A 19,784-nucleotide genomic window follows, 5' to 3' on the forward strand; every position below is an offset into this window, starting at 1 on the left:
CGTTACCGCAGCGGCCGGGCTCCCTTCCCGTCCCTGCTGCCGGGGAGGCACCGAGCGCCGCCCCCCCCCCACCGCAGAAGCGCGGCCCGCAGCCATCCCCCTCAGCCCCGCACCCGCCAGGGACAGGAAGCGCCACACAGGGGCTGTGACCCACATTCAGGGACAGGGATCTGGGTGACCAGGCCACAGCCGCAGCTCTGCACCTCTGCGTGTGTTTTATTGGCAGTCAGAGAAGTAAACGAGAGCAGACACGAGCTTGCCACTGCCTAAAGACCAAGTGTCCCGCTACCAGAGCGGATCCGCTGCCTTCTGCAGGACCCAACGCATCGCTGCCCTCAGCAGCCACCTCCATACAGGCATTGCACACACGGCGCCCAGCTTTCCAAGGCAAAGACCAAAACGTAAAGCCGATCCAACACTCTTCAGTGCTTCAGGAAGCCATTTCTGTCCGAGTCAGCCCATCACATCCGCACACTTGTACCACAGCCTTCGGGAGATTCCCAACAGCACTGTTAGGAGATGAAGTGAGTCTGTGGGGTGATTTGTTCCAACTTGTGATCAGCTGGGTTTGCTGATGCTTCGTAATTGCAGATGGTGACTTCGTGGCGATGAGCCTGAATTAAAATCAAACGTGTTAGTCCAGAGGGGAGCAGAATTCAAGTCCCTCCTAAAACACCCGACTGACATGAACTGCGCAGCTTCCCGTCTTACACCGCAGACCCCCCCCACACTACGATTTCTTCCTCACCACCAGAACTCAAATTAAGCTATGATTCAAAGCCCTTTTTACACTATTATCACAGTCTTGCTCATCTCTGCTCTCACCTACCTCTGTCCACTCCCCTTTCAGGCCTATATAAAAAATCTTTGTTGTCTCCGCTCCAAAGTTCTTCGGAAAGTGGATGGAGAGGTGGTAAACATTAGAGAAACGGGCAATTCTGAAAGAAAACAGAGTTTTCTGAAAGAAAACAAACTGGAGCTGTGCATACGGGCTGCTGCCACTCCGCCGCGTTGCCACCTCCTCTCCGCACGGTGCCATGGCCCTGCACCATATGTAGCTCCTACCCTAACCTGCGTCAGACTCGGGAGCAAACGATTGAGGGTGCAGGAGAGGCAGCTTCCCTCACACTTGCAGTGAGTGGGCAAGCAGCAAGCTGTCACCGGGCCCAGGAGCACGGGACATGAACCAGGATGATTCTGCACCCTGAGAAGTCCTGGGTCACAGACACTGGCACCCCCGTGGCTCTAGGGAGGAGGTTGTCAGACCAGAGCTCTCACCTGACAAGGGCACGACAGAGCTGGGGCTGGGAAGGCAAATTCTACTGCAGGCAGCTTTGGGAAGGCAGCAAGGGAAGGAACCGCCCTCTGCTAACGATTTGGCAGCATGACGGCAGGCTGGATAAAGCGCAGCTCCTGTGCACAGAACGAGCAGCCCCCCCAAACCCTCAGGCACGTGGGTCCCCCTCTTACTTGGTGGGGTACTCCAGCTCGCCCATCGGATCCCGGTTTAGGCTGAATGTCTGCTCTGGTTCCCTGGCTGTGTCATCAAATGACATGTGAGGAATATTCCTGAACCTGGGAAGAGAGGGAGGAAATCCAGGAAGTTATTAATGTACAGGTCAGCTAATTGGTTTCCTCCCCATCCATTAGCACTACCCGGATTCTTCTGAATAAGGAACTGCATTTGCTTTGTCTTCTAAGGGAGAAAATACCAATGCCACCACAAAGCATCATTACACTTCAGAACACCCAACATCCTGAAGAAATTAACAAGGAAGACTGAGGAACAAAGCTGGGGAGATACAGATCTCAGCCTGCTTGGATACATGAAGAAACCCAGACACTGCAGACCAAAGGAAAACAGGGGAACAGCTGTCCCAGCAGAAAGCTGGGTACCAGATCATTACAGCAGGTAGTTAAAGTTACAGCCAAATTCAGCACCAGCACTTTTGCTCAGCAGGACAAAGGAGCAGCACAGCCAACAACAGGGCCAGGCATCTGCTGTTCCCATGTGCAAGGTGAGCCCTGACAGTGCATCACATCCACATTTGTGGAACACAGAGGACAATGTTGCCTTGATAAAGGTGTATTTTTTTCCCTCCACAAGCAAGAACTGCAGAGTACTCAATGTTCCTTCATTTAAAAAAAAGCAAAAGGCAGTATTAAGAAGGATATCTCTCTGTTCAGGAGCTAAGAGAGGCCACATGGCTCAGTACAGCAGGTTTGCTGCCAAAAGCCTTACAGACCTCACCTGGCTGCAGGACATTCTGTCACTTGTGCCCCCCTTTCCCACTCCTCAGGGCTCCCCTCCAAAGCATAACCCCTCCCAGCCTATCGATCCTTCTGTAGCCCGCTAAGCCAGCGGCAGTTCAGTTTCTTCACAATGCACAGCCAGTGTCTCAACCAAACCTAATTAAAACCAGTGCCCCTTTTCTCTAGGGAAAAAGCAAGTAGCCACACTCATCCCTGTACAAGTTAGTTTCTTTTCCCTCCTGGTGCCCTGGAATGACCGAGGTGCTGCAGAGTAACATTGTTTGCTCCCACACTGCGTGCCCTTGGTGGGTGCTTGGGCACCCAACAGCATGAGAATCGCTGATTTCATTAGCTACGAGTCAATCAGTTCAGTTTAGGCTCCAACAAAGTTGATGTTCCTTTTACTTACAGTCTCATCTCTGCTGGATGTGTACCGTCATCTTCACCCATCACAATTACTCCTTTTAATTTCACGTTGCCTGTAAACCTGCCGAGAGATACAGAAACGGCTTTTTCATCTCGGTTCTCTCCAGATCAGCCCTGGTTACAGGCACACAGACCTGCCTTGTTCCCGGGCACGTAAAGGCGAGGAACGGGCCCCGCCAGCAGCTGAAATGATGCCAAAGGGGCTCAGGGCAAGGACTTACGGGATGTTAAACAGAAGCTCCTCATCATCGTCGCTTTCTACGAACTGAGGAGAGAGAGAGGCGCAGGTCAGGGCCAGCCCCGGCTGCGCAGGTACGCGGGTGTCGCAGCGGGTGCGGGGAGCACACAGGGACCGGTGGAGCGGGTAACCTCGGGGAGGTTGGGTGCAAGGCGGGACCCACAGCACCCGCTCACCCCCCCCGCTCTCCCTCCCCCCCGCCGCCCGGTTCTGCCCCGGCCCGGCCCCACCTGGGCGCGGTTGCCGCGCTCCTCCCAGGCGCGGAAGACGAGGGCGCCGCTGCCCTCGCGGCGCTCGTTGAGGCACTGCAGCCGCTGCCGGTCGATGCGGAGGTAGAGGCCCCAGGCCGCGCCCCGCTCCCCGCCGGCCGCCGCCTCCCCGCAGCAGCAGCAGCGACCGTGACCGTGCGCCATGGCTACGCCGCGCCGCGCCCACCGCGCCTGCGCGCTACCGCAGCCCCGCCCACCGCGCTTCCTAGTACCCTACCCACCGCCCCGGAGCCCCGCCCACCGCATCCTGTAGCCCCGCCCCTCCCCACTGTCTCTCGCAGTCCTGCCCACCATCCGTCCTATTACGACGACGCCCCGCCCACCGCCCCGAAGCCCCGCCCACCGCCCGTGCTCAGCCCAGCACGGCCCCCGGCGACCCGCGCCCTGGCCAGCGGCTTGTCCCGGGGAGGGGGGGGGGGTGGGGGGTGGTCGGCCCCAGCCCGGCCTCGGACGGCGCCCGGCGGGATCTGGGGTCCGCCGGTAGTGCCAGCCGCTGGAGGGAGAGCGGAGCTGCTTTCCAGCAGCGCCAAGAGCTCCGGCAGGTTACAGCTGGGGCCTGTCCCAGTCTGGAAGGGGCGGGGAAGGGGAGCGGCACCTCCCCGCCCCACCGCTGGGGCAGCCGAGCGGGAGCCCTTCCAGAGGCCACAGCGACCTGGTTTTGCACAGTGCATATTTAACTTTCATTGCTCAGAGACATAAAAGAACAAGCAAACATGGTCCAGTGTCTGGCTTTTATTGAGACATGATTTTCCTCTTTTCATATAACTTATCTAATTAAAATATTCATCTTAGTTGCCACAAAAAAATGAACATAGAAAATTGTATATACACAGTTAGGGACCAAAATACAAATGCAAGTCAAAGTCACACCCCCTCCTGCCCACATTACTCATCCCACCACCAGCAGGGCGACAAAGGGGGAAGAGGCAGCTCTGCTCAGTTCCTTCGCGTGTAGTGTAGCACAGAAAAATTGCACAAGTGTAACACCCCGGGCACCGAGAGACTGGGAACGAAGCAAGCACTTTTACCCTAGACTTTGCTTAGTTTGTGTCTCACCTCTTCCCTCTGCAGGGTTTTAGCATCGGAGCAAAAGGGAGGGGAGAGCGGCTGGCATTGGTCCCAGTGCCAGTAGGGCCCACTCAGCACCCAACAGAGTCAATTCAGACACATCTGATCCCCTCTGTACCCCCCTCCCTGCAATTCACCTAAGCTAAAATAGACACAGTCGGCAAAGCCTAGAGCAAAGAGGCTGCTCTGAGAGGGAAGGTACATCACCCCCGTAACAGCAACGCTTTGGGCAATACCCACATCTGAGTAGCTAGCTGGAGTCTTAATAAAGTGGCAGTTTAGCGGTGCCCAAGACTGTTCTCGGGCCTCAGCCAGATCCTTTGTTCCAGGTTCCATTGGGGCCTGAACACGATGCCAGACTCCACTTCCCTCCCCTCTGCCCCTACCCCAAGTACAGAGGAGAAATAAATGGTAGCACAACAGTCAGCAGAAGATAATATATTGTTATCTAATTAAAAATACAGCAAAATTAAATACAGCAAAAATGCAAGAGTAAGGAGCCATTATTTTACAGCACAACACACACTGAAATGCTGCACAGTAACATTAAAGCATCTGGGACTGTAACAAACTTACAGCACATGAGAGTCTGAGAACATTTTTCCAAGACCTTCAAAATAAGAACAGACCAAATAAACAAGAAACAACGTGTTCAGAATGGTTTGAAAGAAAGAAAGAAAGGAGAAAAAGAAAGAAACAAACAAACCATCAGAAACCAGAAGCATACAGGGATCTTTTTCTAGAGCCCACCAGGGAGGACTCCTCACAGCAGGGTTTTCCCCGGTCAGTGCGCACAGACAACTCCAGCGGTTTGGGATTTGGCAGCCACAGAAAGCCAGCAGCAGAGCTTCTCACGAGCTGCCAACAACAACAGCATCCACCACCAGCACCTTTTCCACTTAGCAAAGCCCTAGGGCAGCAAATATGGCTTGGAACAGGAGAATCTCTCCCCTTTCTGATCCGGTCGGACCTCTGAGCCCTAACAGAGAGGCTGGCTCCCTCGCCACATGACCTGGCTCTATCAAACTCCAGCCTCTGCTTGCACCCCCTCTGCGTAAGTTCGCTTTTGAGGCAGATGTAACCCACAAGCAGAAACGCTCATGACAGTAAGATTTCACATTTAATAGCCAGTGCCTAGTTCTGTCTGGCTCCCTGCTCTCTGCTGCAGCCTTGAGTCCACCTGAAATAACAGACCACGCAGCACTGGGGCTTCCCAACCTCCCCAGAGGAGCTGTGCTCCAGGGCACTTCCACAGCTTCCACCAGCCCCTGGGTCTGCCAGGTCACAGTGCACACCTTTTCCTTCCAGAGCTCCAGTTCCTCAGACACCAAAGTACAACCGACCTTTTTGAACTCCTGCTACGAATTATGCACACATTAAAACCAAATCACATTCCATTATTCACTTCCCTCCAAGCCCAGTCAAGTAGTTTCAGGTTCAAAGACTAAAATCCATTTTTCAAAGAGGGGGCAAAGCAAAACATACAGGGAAAAGACAGGATTTAAGCACCAGCTTCTAAGTTGGAAATAAATCCTTCCCAGTTCCACACAGAAAACATGATAAAAGTATTCCTTCTTTCCACTAAAAGAGGCAAATCAATGCCTTCATTGATATTTAAAAACTGTTTTCAAATCCAGAGTCAGTCTCCCATGTCTCAAAAAAAAAAAAAAAAAAAAAGTTAAAATCTGACTTGGTGCACAGTAAAATCTGTCCCTAAAACCCTCGTAGCTTTATTCCCAGTAGCCAGCAGAAGACAACAGCAGCAGAGAAAAAGTCCCCAATGGCTCTTGGCATCCCTGCACAACAACATAAGCATCTGTACAAGATCTACAGTAACAGCAGAAGAGAAGGTCAAGAGCTAAGATTTTATTAACATACATGAGTAGGGAGTAAAGCCTCAGGACCAGATGCACTTGCCAAAGGATCGACGAGCAGATGGGCCACCAGTCCTGCCCATCCCAGAGGGTCCAGGCAGGACTTTGGGCCCAACAGGTACCAGATCACAAGGAAAGACTCCTGTGACACCCAGTGTCCACTCAGATGGATTCCTGCCAGCTAAGGTCACAGAGAGGCTGGCCCTTGTACTGTATTGGGAGGGGGGAGACTACTGGGAGAGACATAAATAATACCAGTGGGATAGAGGGGCAAAATATTAATTAAAACCATTTTATAATTTATTAAGAGGTTAAATAGTAAACAGTCTCTGGATCTTCCACTCTCAGCAGGTGCCAAGACTTCACATTTTCTTGTGTCGGGAGATTCTGTACATCCTTCTTTTGACGGATGACAAAGCCAGAAACAGGATGTTAAGGGCAGGGGTAAAAAGAGGGGGGGCTTGACACTGAGAAAGGGACCAGAACAAAAGATAAAATACTGTGCTGTCATCTTGTGCAGATCGAAGCTTCTCCCAGCAGCTGCAGCCTCCAAAGAGTTCAAAGAAAAGGGCTTTTTGGGTACCTTCTCCCCCTTCAGTGCCACTCCCCCCATGGGAAAAGTCCCAGATCTGCACTGCAAACTTATCTCCGAGAGAATCTGTTTTTGAAAGCTTTGATAGTCTTTGCCATCATGGGTGCAATTTCTGCAACAGAGAAAGAAAAAAGAAAAAAAACCCCAAACAAATCAAACAAAGAAACCCTACACATTACAAACAACAGCAGACACAGACTACCAGAGTAGAGAGCAATTCAAAGCTGCGGCCCTGGCAAAGCAGGGGTAAATGTGTGTTCATGGCCTATCTTATTTTCAGGTCACAGTCCAAGGAGAGCCCACTCAGCTTTCTGCACTGCAAGAACACAGATCTCTGGTTAAACCTCTCCCTGCTTTCTTCCCAAGGGAGCTGTGCTATAATTTCATTGTTCCAAACAGCTGGACAGAGACAGGAGGATACCAGGAAGGAAAAGGCAGGGTTTCTGCCTCACTGATGCCATTAGGACAGGCTGACAGAGTCAGCACTGAGCAGGCAGGTGGATCAGATGTTACCCTACGCTTTATCTTGTGCAAGAAGTTTGAGCAGACTTTACCACCCTCTCCTTAGCGAGAGAGGCCACCAGCACCACCCCTCCTGCATAGCCTGGATTTCTCTTACAGCAGAAGCAGCAGATTCATGCATTTATAGAGGAGGAGCTCTAGAAGATCACATAGATGTTCTGCAGTTTGTACTTACTCTTCACTGGTGGTTTCCTGGGGTCATAGGAGGAGAAGGTGCTAGCTGAAGATGGAACAGAATGAGCACTGCTGGTGCTGGGCCCATCATAGGACTGCTCCTCATTCACACGAGTGTGGCTTTTGCTAGATGTGTACAGGACTGGTTTTATTCTGAAACAGAGATTGGGACAGACATTTCAGTAAAGGAGTCACTGTGGTTTGATGCAATTCTTCAGACTCAAGCCACATCTGTTCACAGCAGCATGGCAGATACCACACGGAACCAGCAGTGACCAGAATCTCCATATTCCCCAGCAAGAAAGAAGCTATTACAGTCACAAGTTTCACTGTAAAAGGACCTCCCGGACACACAGTATCCTTTCCTGCCAGGATGCAGAGCTTCAGGGGGAAGCTGGTAGGAGCCCACAGGAAAAGAGACCCTGAACAGCAAGCACTACTGAGGAACACTCACTTGGTCTTCTCTGGCAGAAGAGGTCCTCCAGTTCCAAACTTCTCTTGTCTCCTTCGTACATCCCGAGGGGGCTTTGCTGCAGAGTTCACAAACGCCATTTTGGCCACTCTACCTGTAAGAGGCCAGAAGGAATCATTGCTTAGATCCAACTTAACGTAAAGGAGGCTCCTCAGTGCCTGTCTTGATTGCAGCAAGCTCCAGTCACCTCTCCCCAGTCCATCCATTCCGAAGCTCTGGTGACAGCCTCCTCCCTGACATCTGAACATTTTGCAGTCACAACATGGGCTGCGAGAAATCAGACTGATCAGGTCAGTAGTTCTCAGGTTCACCAGAAGAGCAGGAATGCATCCTCTCACTCTGGTTTTCTTCAACCCCAGCATGAAGCCGCCACTCTAGATCAGAAAGGAGGTGCCTCTGCAGCCCTGCGTGCTCTTGGTGTAAAATATTGCTCTGCCCAGTCTGCATCAACAACACACAGATGAAATAGAGAGCCTGCTAAGCCATCAAGCAAAGGCCACCACATAAAGAACAGTGCTATGCAACTCCTGTATCAGACTAGTTTTAAACCAGTCATTCTAAAAGACCTTCCTCACACAAAGACATCCCCTAGGCAGTATTCCGAGACCCATCTCTGATCACTCAGTCCTACTTCACCTTTGGGTTTGTTGGCATGAGCTGAGCCGATGTTCCGCGCCAACATGAGCAGCCGCTGCTCTCGCGCATCGTGAAGTCGAAGGTACATCTCCCGCCAGGACTCAAACTCTTCTGGCTTCTCATTCTTGAAGTCTCGGAGACAGTGATTGTGCCACAGTTGATCCGTATCCTCAATGAGGACCTGAAGCAAACCTACATGTAAGCTGGGATCCCTCCAGACACCTTCACTGCCCTTTCCCTCAGCACCAGCTAGTGGCAGTGTCACCAGAATATCACAAGAGGGCAAGACAGCTCAAAGGCCAACTTGCAGCAGGAGGTGGGTAGGTGGCAAATCCAGGAACTCAGGACTAGCAAAAGCCACCTCTTGTTATAAAAAGCATTATTCTTTACTATCTTCCTAGGGCGGATGGGGATGGAACGTCACTCCCATGTCACCACCCCTTCCCCATGCCAAGGCACTCACATGATTACATTCCTCAATGCGGTACAGTTGCTCCGGGGTGCATCTCTCCAATACTGGCTCCAGCACTGAGAAGGGGACACCACCCACTTCATAGATTGCTAGAGAGAAGCAAGATGCACAGAGCATTTATCCTACTCCTTCCTCGCCAAGGAAAGGGCTTGACACCTTGAAATGCAGTGGAAAAAACTGCAGTGCTGCATGACACTACACAATATGAAGGGAAGGAAGAAGAAACCATAGTTGCAATAGCTCTAGTAAGCCATCAGGCACCAGTATTTCGAAGTTAAGAGGTGCCTGCACAAGGCTCTCTTTGCCACTATTTCCAGTGCTTTAGCACTGCCTCAAAACATGTTGGGTGCTGATTTCTGCAACACCTGAGCTTTCAGTGAGACCTATTCCATGTGGGTTAGCCTGCCCTGTGACAAGGGGCAACTGTTCACAAGCTCCAAGCCAGATGCTGCTAGGATATATACCAAAAAAGTCACCAAGATTTCAGTACACCTGCACGGCAACAAGACCAAGACAGGTGAGGAAAGGTACTTACAGTCAATGTTGTTACTGAGGACTCTGATACATTGCTGATACAGAGACATCATCTTTGGGAGGTAGGCAGTTTTAGAGCCTGAATACACCTGCATCTTTGAATTCAAACGGCGGCCTGTAAAACCTGCTTCACTCTCTTCAATTGGCGAGGACAGTGCTGTAAAGTGAACGACTTGGAGTAAGAAAGGAACAGAAAAAAAAAGAGCCCACCCTGATGAATGGCACAAAAGACACAAATTGGAGTCACCCAGAAACAATCTAAAGGGCTAAGTCTTCGCTAAGAGACCCACAACCTAGTTCAAGAAGGGCAAGTCCAAAGCCCAAGCCTCAGGAAGGGTCAGCAAAGGATCTTCCTAGTTTTTTTCTATCTAGAGCACACAGGAAAGCTACCTTTTTCTAAAACCTAGGCTCCAGGCATCAGAGGCAGGACACCAGACCCCAACAGAAAGATCTGAACCCAGCCAGCATCCGCTCCCTCCCACAAACAAAGGCTGCAACCCATTTTTTCCTCTTTTCCTGCCCAACATACCTTTCCTTTTTGTCTGGGTGCAGGTAATGGACTCCACTGAAGGAAGAGGGCGGTAATTGGCCTGGATCGGGGGCAGTGGGATGTCTGGTAACGTCGGTACCACATCTAAAATTATCTGGAAGAAGAGGATGTACACACAAGTAAGCCAAAGCACAAGAGAATGTTACTTAATACCAGCACACAAAGAGCACTGAACTGTATTTTGTTTAATATTTTGAGTAAGTCACTTAATGCTGATCAGCTTGCACCAAGAAATAGCCTCAGGGGAGGCTGCACTTCTGCCACATTACTGTGGCTCTGCCTAGGCTGTCAATACAAAACAGCCAAGATTTGGGATCTGAATCATCAGTGCCCTCCAGTAAGAGCCATCCACATCTTTAACTGACCAGGTTCAGTGCTGAAGGCCTCTGGCAAGGACCAAAGTCAGATTAACAGTGAAAAAAAACCAGAAGAGAAAGCTGGCAGAAACATTTCCTTGATCTCAAAACACTCATTTACCTGTTCTCTTCTCCTCTTCCCCACCTCCTGCAAAAATCTCTGCAGGGGTGGTGGAGAGGAAAGCCTCACAAACTGAAGGAAATCTAAAACTTTAATATGAGACGTTTATTAGAATGAATGGCAAAGCAGGATTTTAAAATGCTGCTAAGATTATAAAAGACACTTTTTTGAAGAGCAAAGTGTTTCAAAGTTGAGTAAAAAGATCAAGCAGTAACGGTTTTATGCATTAGTCCCTACTTATATACAAAACTGTGGCACCCATGTGGCTATTACTATGTACAGAAATATTGCTCATTTTTCAAGTTTTCATGAAGGAAGATCTGTCTTCTAGAAGCTGCACTGTAACACCAGTTCTCCCGTTTCTCCCCCATTTCTGGAGACCAAAAGTTATAGACAACAGAACTGTAGTACCAACATAGGCAAAAAAGGTCCATTTGAGAGAAGCATAAATACTTGAGAGGAGAAGCATGGGAACCTTGCTAGCAGGTGGAGATGCACCACGTATTAGGCTGGATTCTAAGTTGACTCACAACTAAAAGATATTCTGCATCTTAACAAGTGTATTACGTCCAATTTGCTTTCATACAAGTATTTAGCTGAAGGTGTTCTCTTTTACTCTCCCCATTTTTGAATCAACAGGGGTTTGCCTATCGCATTTCTGTTTTCCCCCTCCCTCTTCATCCACTTTTCCAGCAGAGTTCCACTCTAACAGCACAAAGCAATGCCTCCAGCGTATGGAATACACGGTGTCTCCCAGCAGGAACCAGGAGTCACAGACCTGGATACCAATGAGACACCACAAGCACACCCTGATGCAGAACACAGCCCAGCACCTCCAAGGGGAAAACTAACAAGCCCCAGATGGCAGAGGACCGACAGCAGCTGATCCCACCTTCTTTGTTCACTTTCAGATCCTTCAAAACCTTACCCTCTTTGGTTTAGGAGACTCTGGTAGTTTCTTCTCTGCCTTTTTCTCACTTGTTCGCTTGTGACTTGGACTTTTCCGACTCGTGCTTGAGCTGTTGGTACTGGGTTTGGATCCATTCTGTTTGCTGTGCCCTCGGTCTTTCTCCCCAGCTGATACAGAGGGTTTGACTGCTTTCTTTTTCTTTTTCTGGGGCTGGTCATAGCTGAGATATGACTCAAAGGACATTGTAGGTTGTTCAAATTCATCCTCCACTTCCCCCTCCCCAAAATTTGAGGAAAAGCCCATTGATTTTTTGTCCACATCTGAGACTTTGCGCTTCCCCTCCGAAGACTTTAAGCTCCCAGAAATCCCCTTTTCTTTGATCCTATTTGACGAGTCACTCTCAGCTTTCCGTTTCTCCCGGTCTGTGTTAGGGGTCTCCAGCGTCACCTTGGGCTTTTCCAATTTGCCTTTTTCAGAGTCCCGATGTTTTTGCTTCTTAACATGGTTGTCCAAAGACGGCTCTTCCAAGTGCGGCATTGTGTGCAACTTCTCCTTTTTGGAGGTGCCACTTTCTCGGTTCTTCTCCTTCTTGGTACCATCGGACATCTTCTGCTTCTCCTTGCTGCCCCCTGCCATGGGGGCTTCTCGGAGCTGCTCTTTACAAGAGGTCTTGTGCAATCTTTCTGGGCTGAAGGCAGAGGTCCTGTCCTCCACTCTGCCATCAAGTCGCTGCTTCTTGTGAGAAGACTTGTGCTCTTTGCTTCGACTCGTGTTCCCTTTGTCATAAAACTCACCAGGGTTCCTCTCCTGGCCTGCTCCCAGCTTCTCCTGAAAGCTGTGGCCTTTACTGGCTTTCCGATGAAATACTGTTGGTTCCTCCTGCTCCTCAGAGGCATAAGGGTCTGTGTACATATCCTGAGGGCTCTCACTTGGCTCAGGTGACACAGCTTGTCCACAGTCTGAGTACTCCTGATCTGAAGAGAGCACTGGGGAAGATCTGCCCCAACCCTTCCCCTCGTGGCTGCTATAGCCATAAGTCTCATGGGCTCTCTCAGGCCTAGGATACCTTTTAGACTTCTTTTCCCTATGATCTGGGCTATAGGACTGGCTGCAAGATGGCTGGAAGGGTTCTGAATACTCCTGGTCAGGTTCCTCATCCTCTCTGAGGGATGGTTCTTGATGTCTTTTGCTTGCACTGTTCCTCTCGTAGTCGCGGTCTTCAGAATCCAGGTTGTTTCTGAAGTGATAAGAAAATAGTTAAGATTTAAACTTCACAATATGAATGAAAAGAGCAACTCCCCATGGACAGAAACCTCTCCTACAGAAGACTAAGGTTGTATTTTGTAGTTTTGTAGCAATAATATCACTAATTCCTTCAGACACAGCAACATTCAGGGATTTAGAAACTGCAGTTCTAGCGCAGGAATTAATTAAGCATTTTTATTAGGACTAGAGACTTCACAGTTCACTGGGAAGCGGAGACAGATGCTGACAGAGACTTCTCCATGCCTACACACTCCTGGCTGCATGGTGCCTATGGGTAACGTGTCCCCCAGTTCGCCAATTAAGCAGGCAGGGGTACCACAGCCATTGAAATGATCACGAATAACTGGGTCTTTATCACCCACATGTAAAGGATCTCACTGCTGCATTCAACACAGCTTTGTTACTGCAACGTGCCTGCTAGCGTTAACTTTCAGTCTCCATAGGATTTTTGCAGATACAGGCCTTCTTTCAAAGCGAGCCATTTCCTTTACTCAGGCCTAGAACTTCCTTTTAGCATCATAAAATGGGAAGCGAGCAGATTGCATCTCTTGCTTTATTAAGGGCACTTTCCTGGCATCTACTGTTAATCTCTTCATCAAACTGCAAATTCTTGAAAATTGGCCCCTACTTGCACGCAGAACTGCAGCCGTCAGCAACCCAGTGCTCTGTGGCTAGCAAAGGCAGGAAGTTTATGCCACAATAAGGCAAAACTCCCACGCAGAGTTAGCACCTTCGTCTTGCACATTTTTCAAGGCCCTTTGTTTCCTTGGTCAGAGAAGTTTATAATCTCCACTGCAAAAATGTAACAAAGCTTATTCACCAAGTTAACCAAGCAGGTTCACTTACCTGTCTGCCTCTTGGGACACGGGCACTAGCTTCTTCCACCTGGCTACGAGGTTCTTTGCAAAGTCTCCTACAAGCTCGTGTTTCCGTAAACTGTTCACAGTCTTCCCAACACCCGTCTCCTTCATGAGAGAGCCAAGACATGAATTCATCTTAGCAAAACAGTCAGCATTCTCACCTCTGCTAAACTTCCTAAAAAGTGAATAAAGTTAACCCACTACCTATTGCTGCCAAGTAGAAATAAACTTCCTTGATCTAACAGCAAAGATATCACATAGATTATGTTTTCACCAGACATTTTATCATTTGCTACAGTTCTGTAAATCAAAGAAGACTTAACTCTACCTTAGTCAAACACTGATTATTTGTATTCATAAATCAAATCAGTATTTACGATGACCGTTGGCAAGTTTAAAGACAGAAGTCACTAATAATTACAAGAATTAGCACTTCCGAATTTCATGTTGATTTGGTTATCATTAGGAACTACTCCAACTTTCATATCCCCGTCAAATGTTAAGCTTTCAGAAGAACTGAAGAAGACAAACTGTACTCCACCGCTTCACGCTTGCTCTGACACGCTCCTTCCCCGTGCCTGGAATTTTTAGAACTTCACAACAATCACGCCTGTGACACCAGGTGGCCGAGGAACGCAGCATTTATGGTGGCAAACAGTTATCCCGGGACTTGACAGACATGACCGAAGTGTGAGAGATTTCACAGCTCTTACCACGAGAATGTCAACTGTGATGGGCAACTCAGACAGTCTCTTCAGACTTTTCAGCAGCTGCAGAGACAAGAAGAAAAGCGTTCAGACTTGTCATGCTGAACCACATACTGTGATTGGAAAGGAAGAAATTTCTGCACTGCACGAGAGCTTGTTAGAAAGATCCAAGTGGCAGACAGCTACTACCTTGCTCCAAATCAAGCTCCTGAGAAGCTGAATGCAAGGGCCAACCATAAAGAAATTATTGTCTCTCTGATTACAAGGACCCACCTGAGAATCTTAAAACACATTCAAATTATTAATGCTTTCTTCACACAGGACTGCAACGGAATTTTAGGTTAAAGCACCAGGAACAGACACACTCAACTCTGTGCACAGTAAGTGGAATAAAGGACTCGGAAGCTTGTGACTCTCCCTTGTTGAGAAGGGGGGGTGGGAGGAAGTTTCCTTTGAAGATTTGCAAACTAGACACTGACAGAAGATTTCTAGATGCTCTTAAAGATCTAAGAGGAACCCGTATCTCCCCTGCAGACCCTCCACTGGGCCAGCGCCGCTGACAAGCTCTCTCCTCTCAGCTACAGTTGGTGCTAAAAAGGCAAGTGACCCCTTCCACAACCACTGCCTCTCACCCCACTCTTTTCCCTTCACCATACACCAGTGAAAAAAGATGGTTTCCTCCACACAGGGGGCCCCCCAGCACGTGCAGCTGTTCCGTGGGCTAGGGAGGGAAGAGGAGCCCTCTCCCACGTGCACCCCAGCGAGGGGCGGCAGGTGAAGGGGACGTACCTCTGCCACCAAACCTCTGGTTTGGGCCATCACTTCCCCAAGATGTCTAGGGACTTTTCAGTTACAGTACATGGCAACACACATCTGACAGCACCGCTGCCCCTCACATTATTTCCTGCAGCTCAGCTATAGCCACAGACCAGCCTCATCAGCATTCCCATTATTATAGCCCCTATACAGCCCAGGCTTTGTTCAGCGCTGCTGTGCTATATGCCATACAAAGGGCTGTCCCTGATCCAGAAGATCTCTTTAAAGCACCGTGCTCACGTTCAAATTAGCACTGCAGGCCTATCACCCCCACTTCCACTGTGCAAGGATCAGAGAGGTTTAGAGGTTTCCTTCCTTTTGAAGAAATCAGTTCTTTTAACCTATTTGAAGAGTGCTATTACTTTCAGAAAGAAAATACTCCTCGACAGAGATAAGGGTTCACCTGGCTGAAGCGGAACCAGATGACAGTTTCTGTTCACCAGAAACCACTCTGTTCTATTTAGGACTTAATTACCATGACCAAAGGTTTAGGTTTTCTTATTTCAGAAGGGTGAAACACCGATAACAACTGTTTCAGCACTACCGAGCTGGGATGCTGCGGGGGATGCAACAGTTCTAGCCGCACTGTAACCACAGCTAACAGGGTCTTCCAGCCCTCTGTCCCTGCAATTCCAGACTTGTGAGTCCCAGGGGAGACTGTGCTACCACAAGATCTGCGGCAGGTACCGTGCTCCACCACCTACCTCAACTGATGGGAAAAAGAAAAACCAAAAAAACCAAAGCAGCCAGTTGAGCTAAAAATCCCAATGTTCTTTGAGTTTTCCAGAATCACTGTTACTTGGCCAGCACTGCTGCTCAACAAGCCCACTGGCAATCGAAGCCATCAGACCAGAAGCAGCAGAGGCAGAGCCACAGCCCACCTCTGCTGCCTCCCCTCAAACTGCCACTGCAAGGGCTGCCACAGCTCACGCAGCGAGATCCCTCCAAGGAAGCCAAAATCCTTCTGGCATCAGAAACACAGGGTAGAGCGTGTGCAAAGGCCCTCTTTGGAAGGGGCAGGAAGGGAAGGGAAGAAGGATGGACTGTGTACTCAATTACAAAAAGAAAGGAAAAAAAAAGAAAGATGGGGCAATATTAAAAGCATCTCTGTAAGCCGATTACCTTCCTAGAGAGGTTGTTTCAGAGCTTACAAAATCCTACTATGAGAGTAAGAACCAAGGGAAAACTTGTTACAGTATCCTTAAAGCCTCCCAATTATTTTCTAGCTACATCCCACCACAGCATCTTCCACTGCTCTTCAGTTATTTGTCACTTTCAGGGCTGAATTCCAAAAAGATAAGCACTATTCTCAACGGGGCTTATTTCTGGATTTTGTATAGCCAGGGGAAGTGTGGTTTGAGCCCAGGAGACCCACATGTTTGATCCAGAACACATCTCACGGGCAACTGGATTATTCCACACCCACTGCAGTCAATGGCTGGAAATCCTCACACACCTTAGAAAAAAGCAAGAGCTGGCTTTCTGAGAGGCCACCACCGTACACATTCCTTCGTCCAAGTGTCACATTACCAAGCTTTTACACCTGCACATCCATTAAAAAATAACAGAGTTTGAGTTCAGCACAACTCCCAGCCAAGTAATAAAAATCTCAAAATGACACTGTCAGGAAACAAGGCATTTTTGTTACCTGTGTCAGCAGTAACGCACTTATCTGACAAGCTAAGATATCAAAACCTGTTTTTAATGACGCTGCCCAAGTGGCATGCAGCCTGGCAATATCCGAGTAGGTATACATTTGGGAGCTGTGTGAACATGGAAAAAACCTCACTTTGCCTGCAGCCACTGCAGACCACAGATCCACGTGCATGAGATGCACCAAGTGAGACAACTCTGTTGCAGGGAGGCTTAACAACTTGTATTAATCTGTACTTCCTACGGAAACAAGCTGACGGAGTACATCCCACTGCCTTCAGCTAAAATCAGCCAAGCAGACTCAAATCTGGCAGCTCGACTCAGAGTTAACTGAGATCCTACGAGTCCTACAAGAAAAAGGCGACCAGGTACAAGACAGAAAACACGAGGCTTATATCTTGCTAGGCACCAGATGAAATACATACCACAAATCTCTTCTAAAACCCCCCAGCGTAGGATACAGTTTCAGTTAATCAGCCGCAAGACACAAACCATAGAAACTTCACTCAGTTCCAGCTCCAAGAAAGTTTTATAAAAATAAAACAATGAACCCATGTTAAAAGAAATCAGCCAGATCGTTACAACACTAAGGACAAACGTTGATATCAGATTATTACACCACAGCCTGGCCTCTTCCTCTCCATGAGGACGCTCTCCTGTTCACGTTTCCTTTACTCTCTTTCTTCCCTCAATCTTGCAGCAGAGCTTGTACCTTCTCTGCTGGACAAAAAATGACCCTTTCCAAATCATTACAGCAGTTTCCAAAGTTTCACTCACACAGTTCTGTGCCAGCATACCAATTTTCACCCAAACCCAATATTAATACTTAACTTTCAGCAAGACAATATAGTTGTACACTATTTTGGGCAAATACTATTCTTTCACATAACTCATAAAATATTTCAAGAGGACAAGGCAAGAAAACCAAAGGCTGGAAATGGTGTAACATGTGGGTAGAAGCCACGGGTACCCTGGATTTTTCCTGATGACAGGGTAAAGCTGCAGCTGCTACAGAACTGTAGTAGAAACCGTTAACTTCTGACACAGGAAGGTGCTCAGAAGATACACAATGTATCAAGACAACGCAATGTTAACTAAATTGAAGCCTAGAAACACTAATACCTCCAAGGCAGTATCAGAAATAAGAAGAGTACAGGTCACAGGACCTTTCTGCCTGGGAAGGAAAAAGGTTTTAAAGTCAGCATCCTGCTAGTAACAGCTTGCAACTGCTTATTGCCTCTCCCTCGCCTTGCAAAACTGCACAGGATCAACAGAAAGAAACAACTTAACAGCACAAGGTTACTGGAGAAAGAGTCAGCCTGTGCAAATAGTGCCTGAAGACTTACAATGCCCAAGAAACACAGACAAGCAGTCGTTGCCCCAGCTGACACAAGGGTCAGGAAACAGGAGCACCAGCTCTCTGTACACATGCTGAGCCAATATCTGAACACTTGCACATGCTCTCAGCACCACAGCGCCCAAGGACCCCCTGGAACTGACTCCTCAACGGTCTCTCAGCTCCACTCGGGGCCCCACCAGTTAAACTCTGTGCTGGTCTTGGCTGAGAGGGTGAGGAAAGGAACCAGACCCTCCCACCGCTCTGCCCCCAGCTAGGCTGCGGCTGGGCACAGCAGCCTCCATTTCAAAGGGACAGCACCTGACACTTCAGCATCCATCCTTCTTCAAGGGAGGTCTTGGAAAATGAGCTGTTCTGCAGGCACGTGCCCAAGTTAAACAAAGTTTGCCAGGTGCAGAGTGACCGCACAGCCCTGACAGCTGCCTCTTTCACCTGAATTAACTGAAACACAAACTGAACACCTGTAAATAGTCACCATAGATGCTCCTCCTTTAAAATATGACATAAAGCATGGTATCAAGGCATGCACCGGGCCCAACTGAGCTCAACCATCATTCCACATTTCAGTCAAATAAAACATCTCAGAACACTGATACCCAGCAGGAGAGTTGCTGTCAGCGGCAGACGCAGCCCAACGTCACCAAAGAGATTCGAGCAGAAGCCCAGACCAGGGTGGCACGCACGGGGCAGCCGCTCCGCGACAGCTGCAGCGGGCAGCAGCTCTTGGCAGCAGACACGTTTGCTCGTGGAGATGGGTGAGAGGCATCAAGCAACATTCCCACGCTCAGAGGGGGAACCCACGCTGGGGCAGCGTTAAGGCTCAGCACCTTCTTACCCCGAGCCCAGCTCCACGGTGGTCCCGGTGGTGGCCCTGGCCCTCCCCAGCCCCACGGCAGGGCTGCATCTCCCTGTCACCTCCCGCCCCGCGCACACCGGGCACAGCGGCTCTTCCACCATTTACACGTCACCAGGGCAAGACTCTTCCGGCAAGTTCTCCGGTGCCCGCCGGCCTGCCCCTCAAACCGCACCCCAGGGCCTGCCACGGGGGGACCCCACGCACGGGCCCCCGCAGGCCGCAGCGGGCCTCCCGCGGGGCCTGCCAGCCCAGCCCGTCAGCGGGCCGGGGGCTCCACCGGGGGCGACCGCCGGGCTCGCTCCTCTGGGAGGCAGTGGGCCGCCCGCCTCGCCCCACGGACCGCGGCCCCGGCCGGGCACGAAACTTCGTGGTGGAGGAGGAGGGAGCCCGGCGGACGGCAGGCCCGGCCGCGTTCCCCGTGCCCCCCCGCGGGGCGACCCGGGCCCTCCCGACCCCTGGTCCCACCACACCGCCCCCGCCGAGAAGGGGGAAGCCCCGCCCGCGCCGCCGTCCCCGTCACCTTCTTGGGCTCCGAGCTGCCCGCCAGCCGCGACTGCAGCTTGCCCACAACTTCCAGCACCGACTCCGCCATTTTTACTGCTGGAGAGGCCGCGGCGGCGGAAGCGGCTTCACCACCCGCTGGCCACACGGCGTTTCTCCACCGTGGCCGCCATCTTGGCTGCGGGCAGGAAACGGAAGTGGCGCAAACACTGCCCCGGCCGGCGGCCACCATGGCGGGTACGGGCAGAGCCCGGCTGGCGCCATTTTGGGGCCTGGCAGCAGCGGCGGGCAGCGCCATCTT

The 19,784-nt window shown here is 50.1% G+C and overlaps 2 protein-coding genes across 3 annotated transcripts; both read right to left on the reverse strand.

Annotated features, from left to right (window-relative positions):
- Window positions 1–196: 196 nt before the first annotated feature.
- Window positions 197–3,803, reverse strand: PITHD1 (PITH domain containing 1). 2 transcript variants are annotated; one of them, XM_080379883.1, is made up of 6 exons: window positions 3,148–3,398; window positions 2,901–2,944; window positions 2,663–2,740; window positions 1,471–1,575; window positions 830–938; window positions 197–614 (listed from the first exon to the last, which is right to left on the reverse strand). In XM_080379883.1, the coding sequence occupies exons 1-6, from the start codon at window positions 3,328–3,330 to the stop codon at window positions 513–515; spliced, it is 621 nt and encodes a 206-aa protein (XP_080236009.1). In that variant the 5' UTR covers window positions 3,331–3,398; the 3' UTR covers window positions 197–512. The 2 variants fall into 2 exon arrangements, with proteins under 2 accessions (XP_080236009.1, XP_080236010.1); XM_080379884.1 differs by lacking the exon at window positions 830–938 and having other exon boundaries at window positions 3,148–3,803.
- A 95-nt stretch (window positions 3,804–3,898) lies between these two features.
- On the reverse strand, window positions 3,899–19,781 carry ELOA (elongin A; the record flags this gene model as incomplete). Its single annotated transcript, XM_080379841.1, has 11 exons — window positions 3,899–6,832; window positions 7,418–7,569; window positions 7,871–7,982; window positions 8,525–8,705; window positions 8,988–9,085; window positions 9,532–9,687; window positions 10,060–10,174; window positions 11,486–12,704; window positions 13,580–13,698; window positions 14,307–14,363; window positions 19,503–19,781. 11 exons carry the CDS (start codon window positions 19,779–19,781, stop codon window positions 6,771–6,773), a joined length of 2,550 nt encoding a protein of 849 aa, XP_080235967.1. The 3' UTR covers window positions 3,899–6,770.
- Window positions 19,782–19,784: the final 3 nt, after the last annotated feature.

The sequence above is a fragment of the Falco punctatus genome, assembly GCF_963210335.1.
Source record: "Falco punctatus genome assembly, chromosome: 3".
Lineage (NCBI taxonomy): Eukaryota > Metazoa > Chordata > Aves > Falconiformes > Falconidae > Falco > Falco punctatus.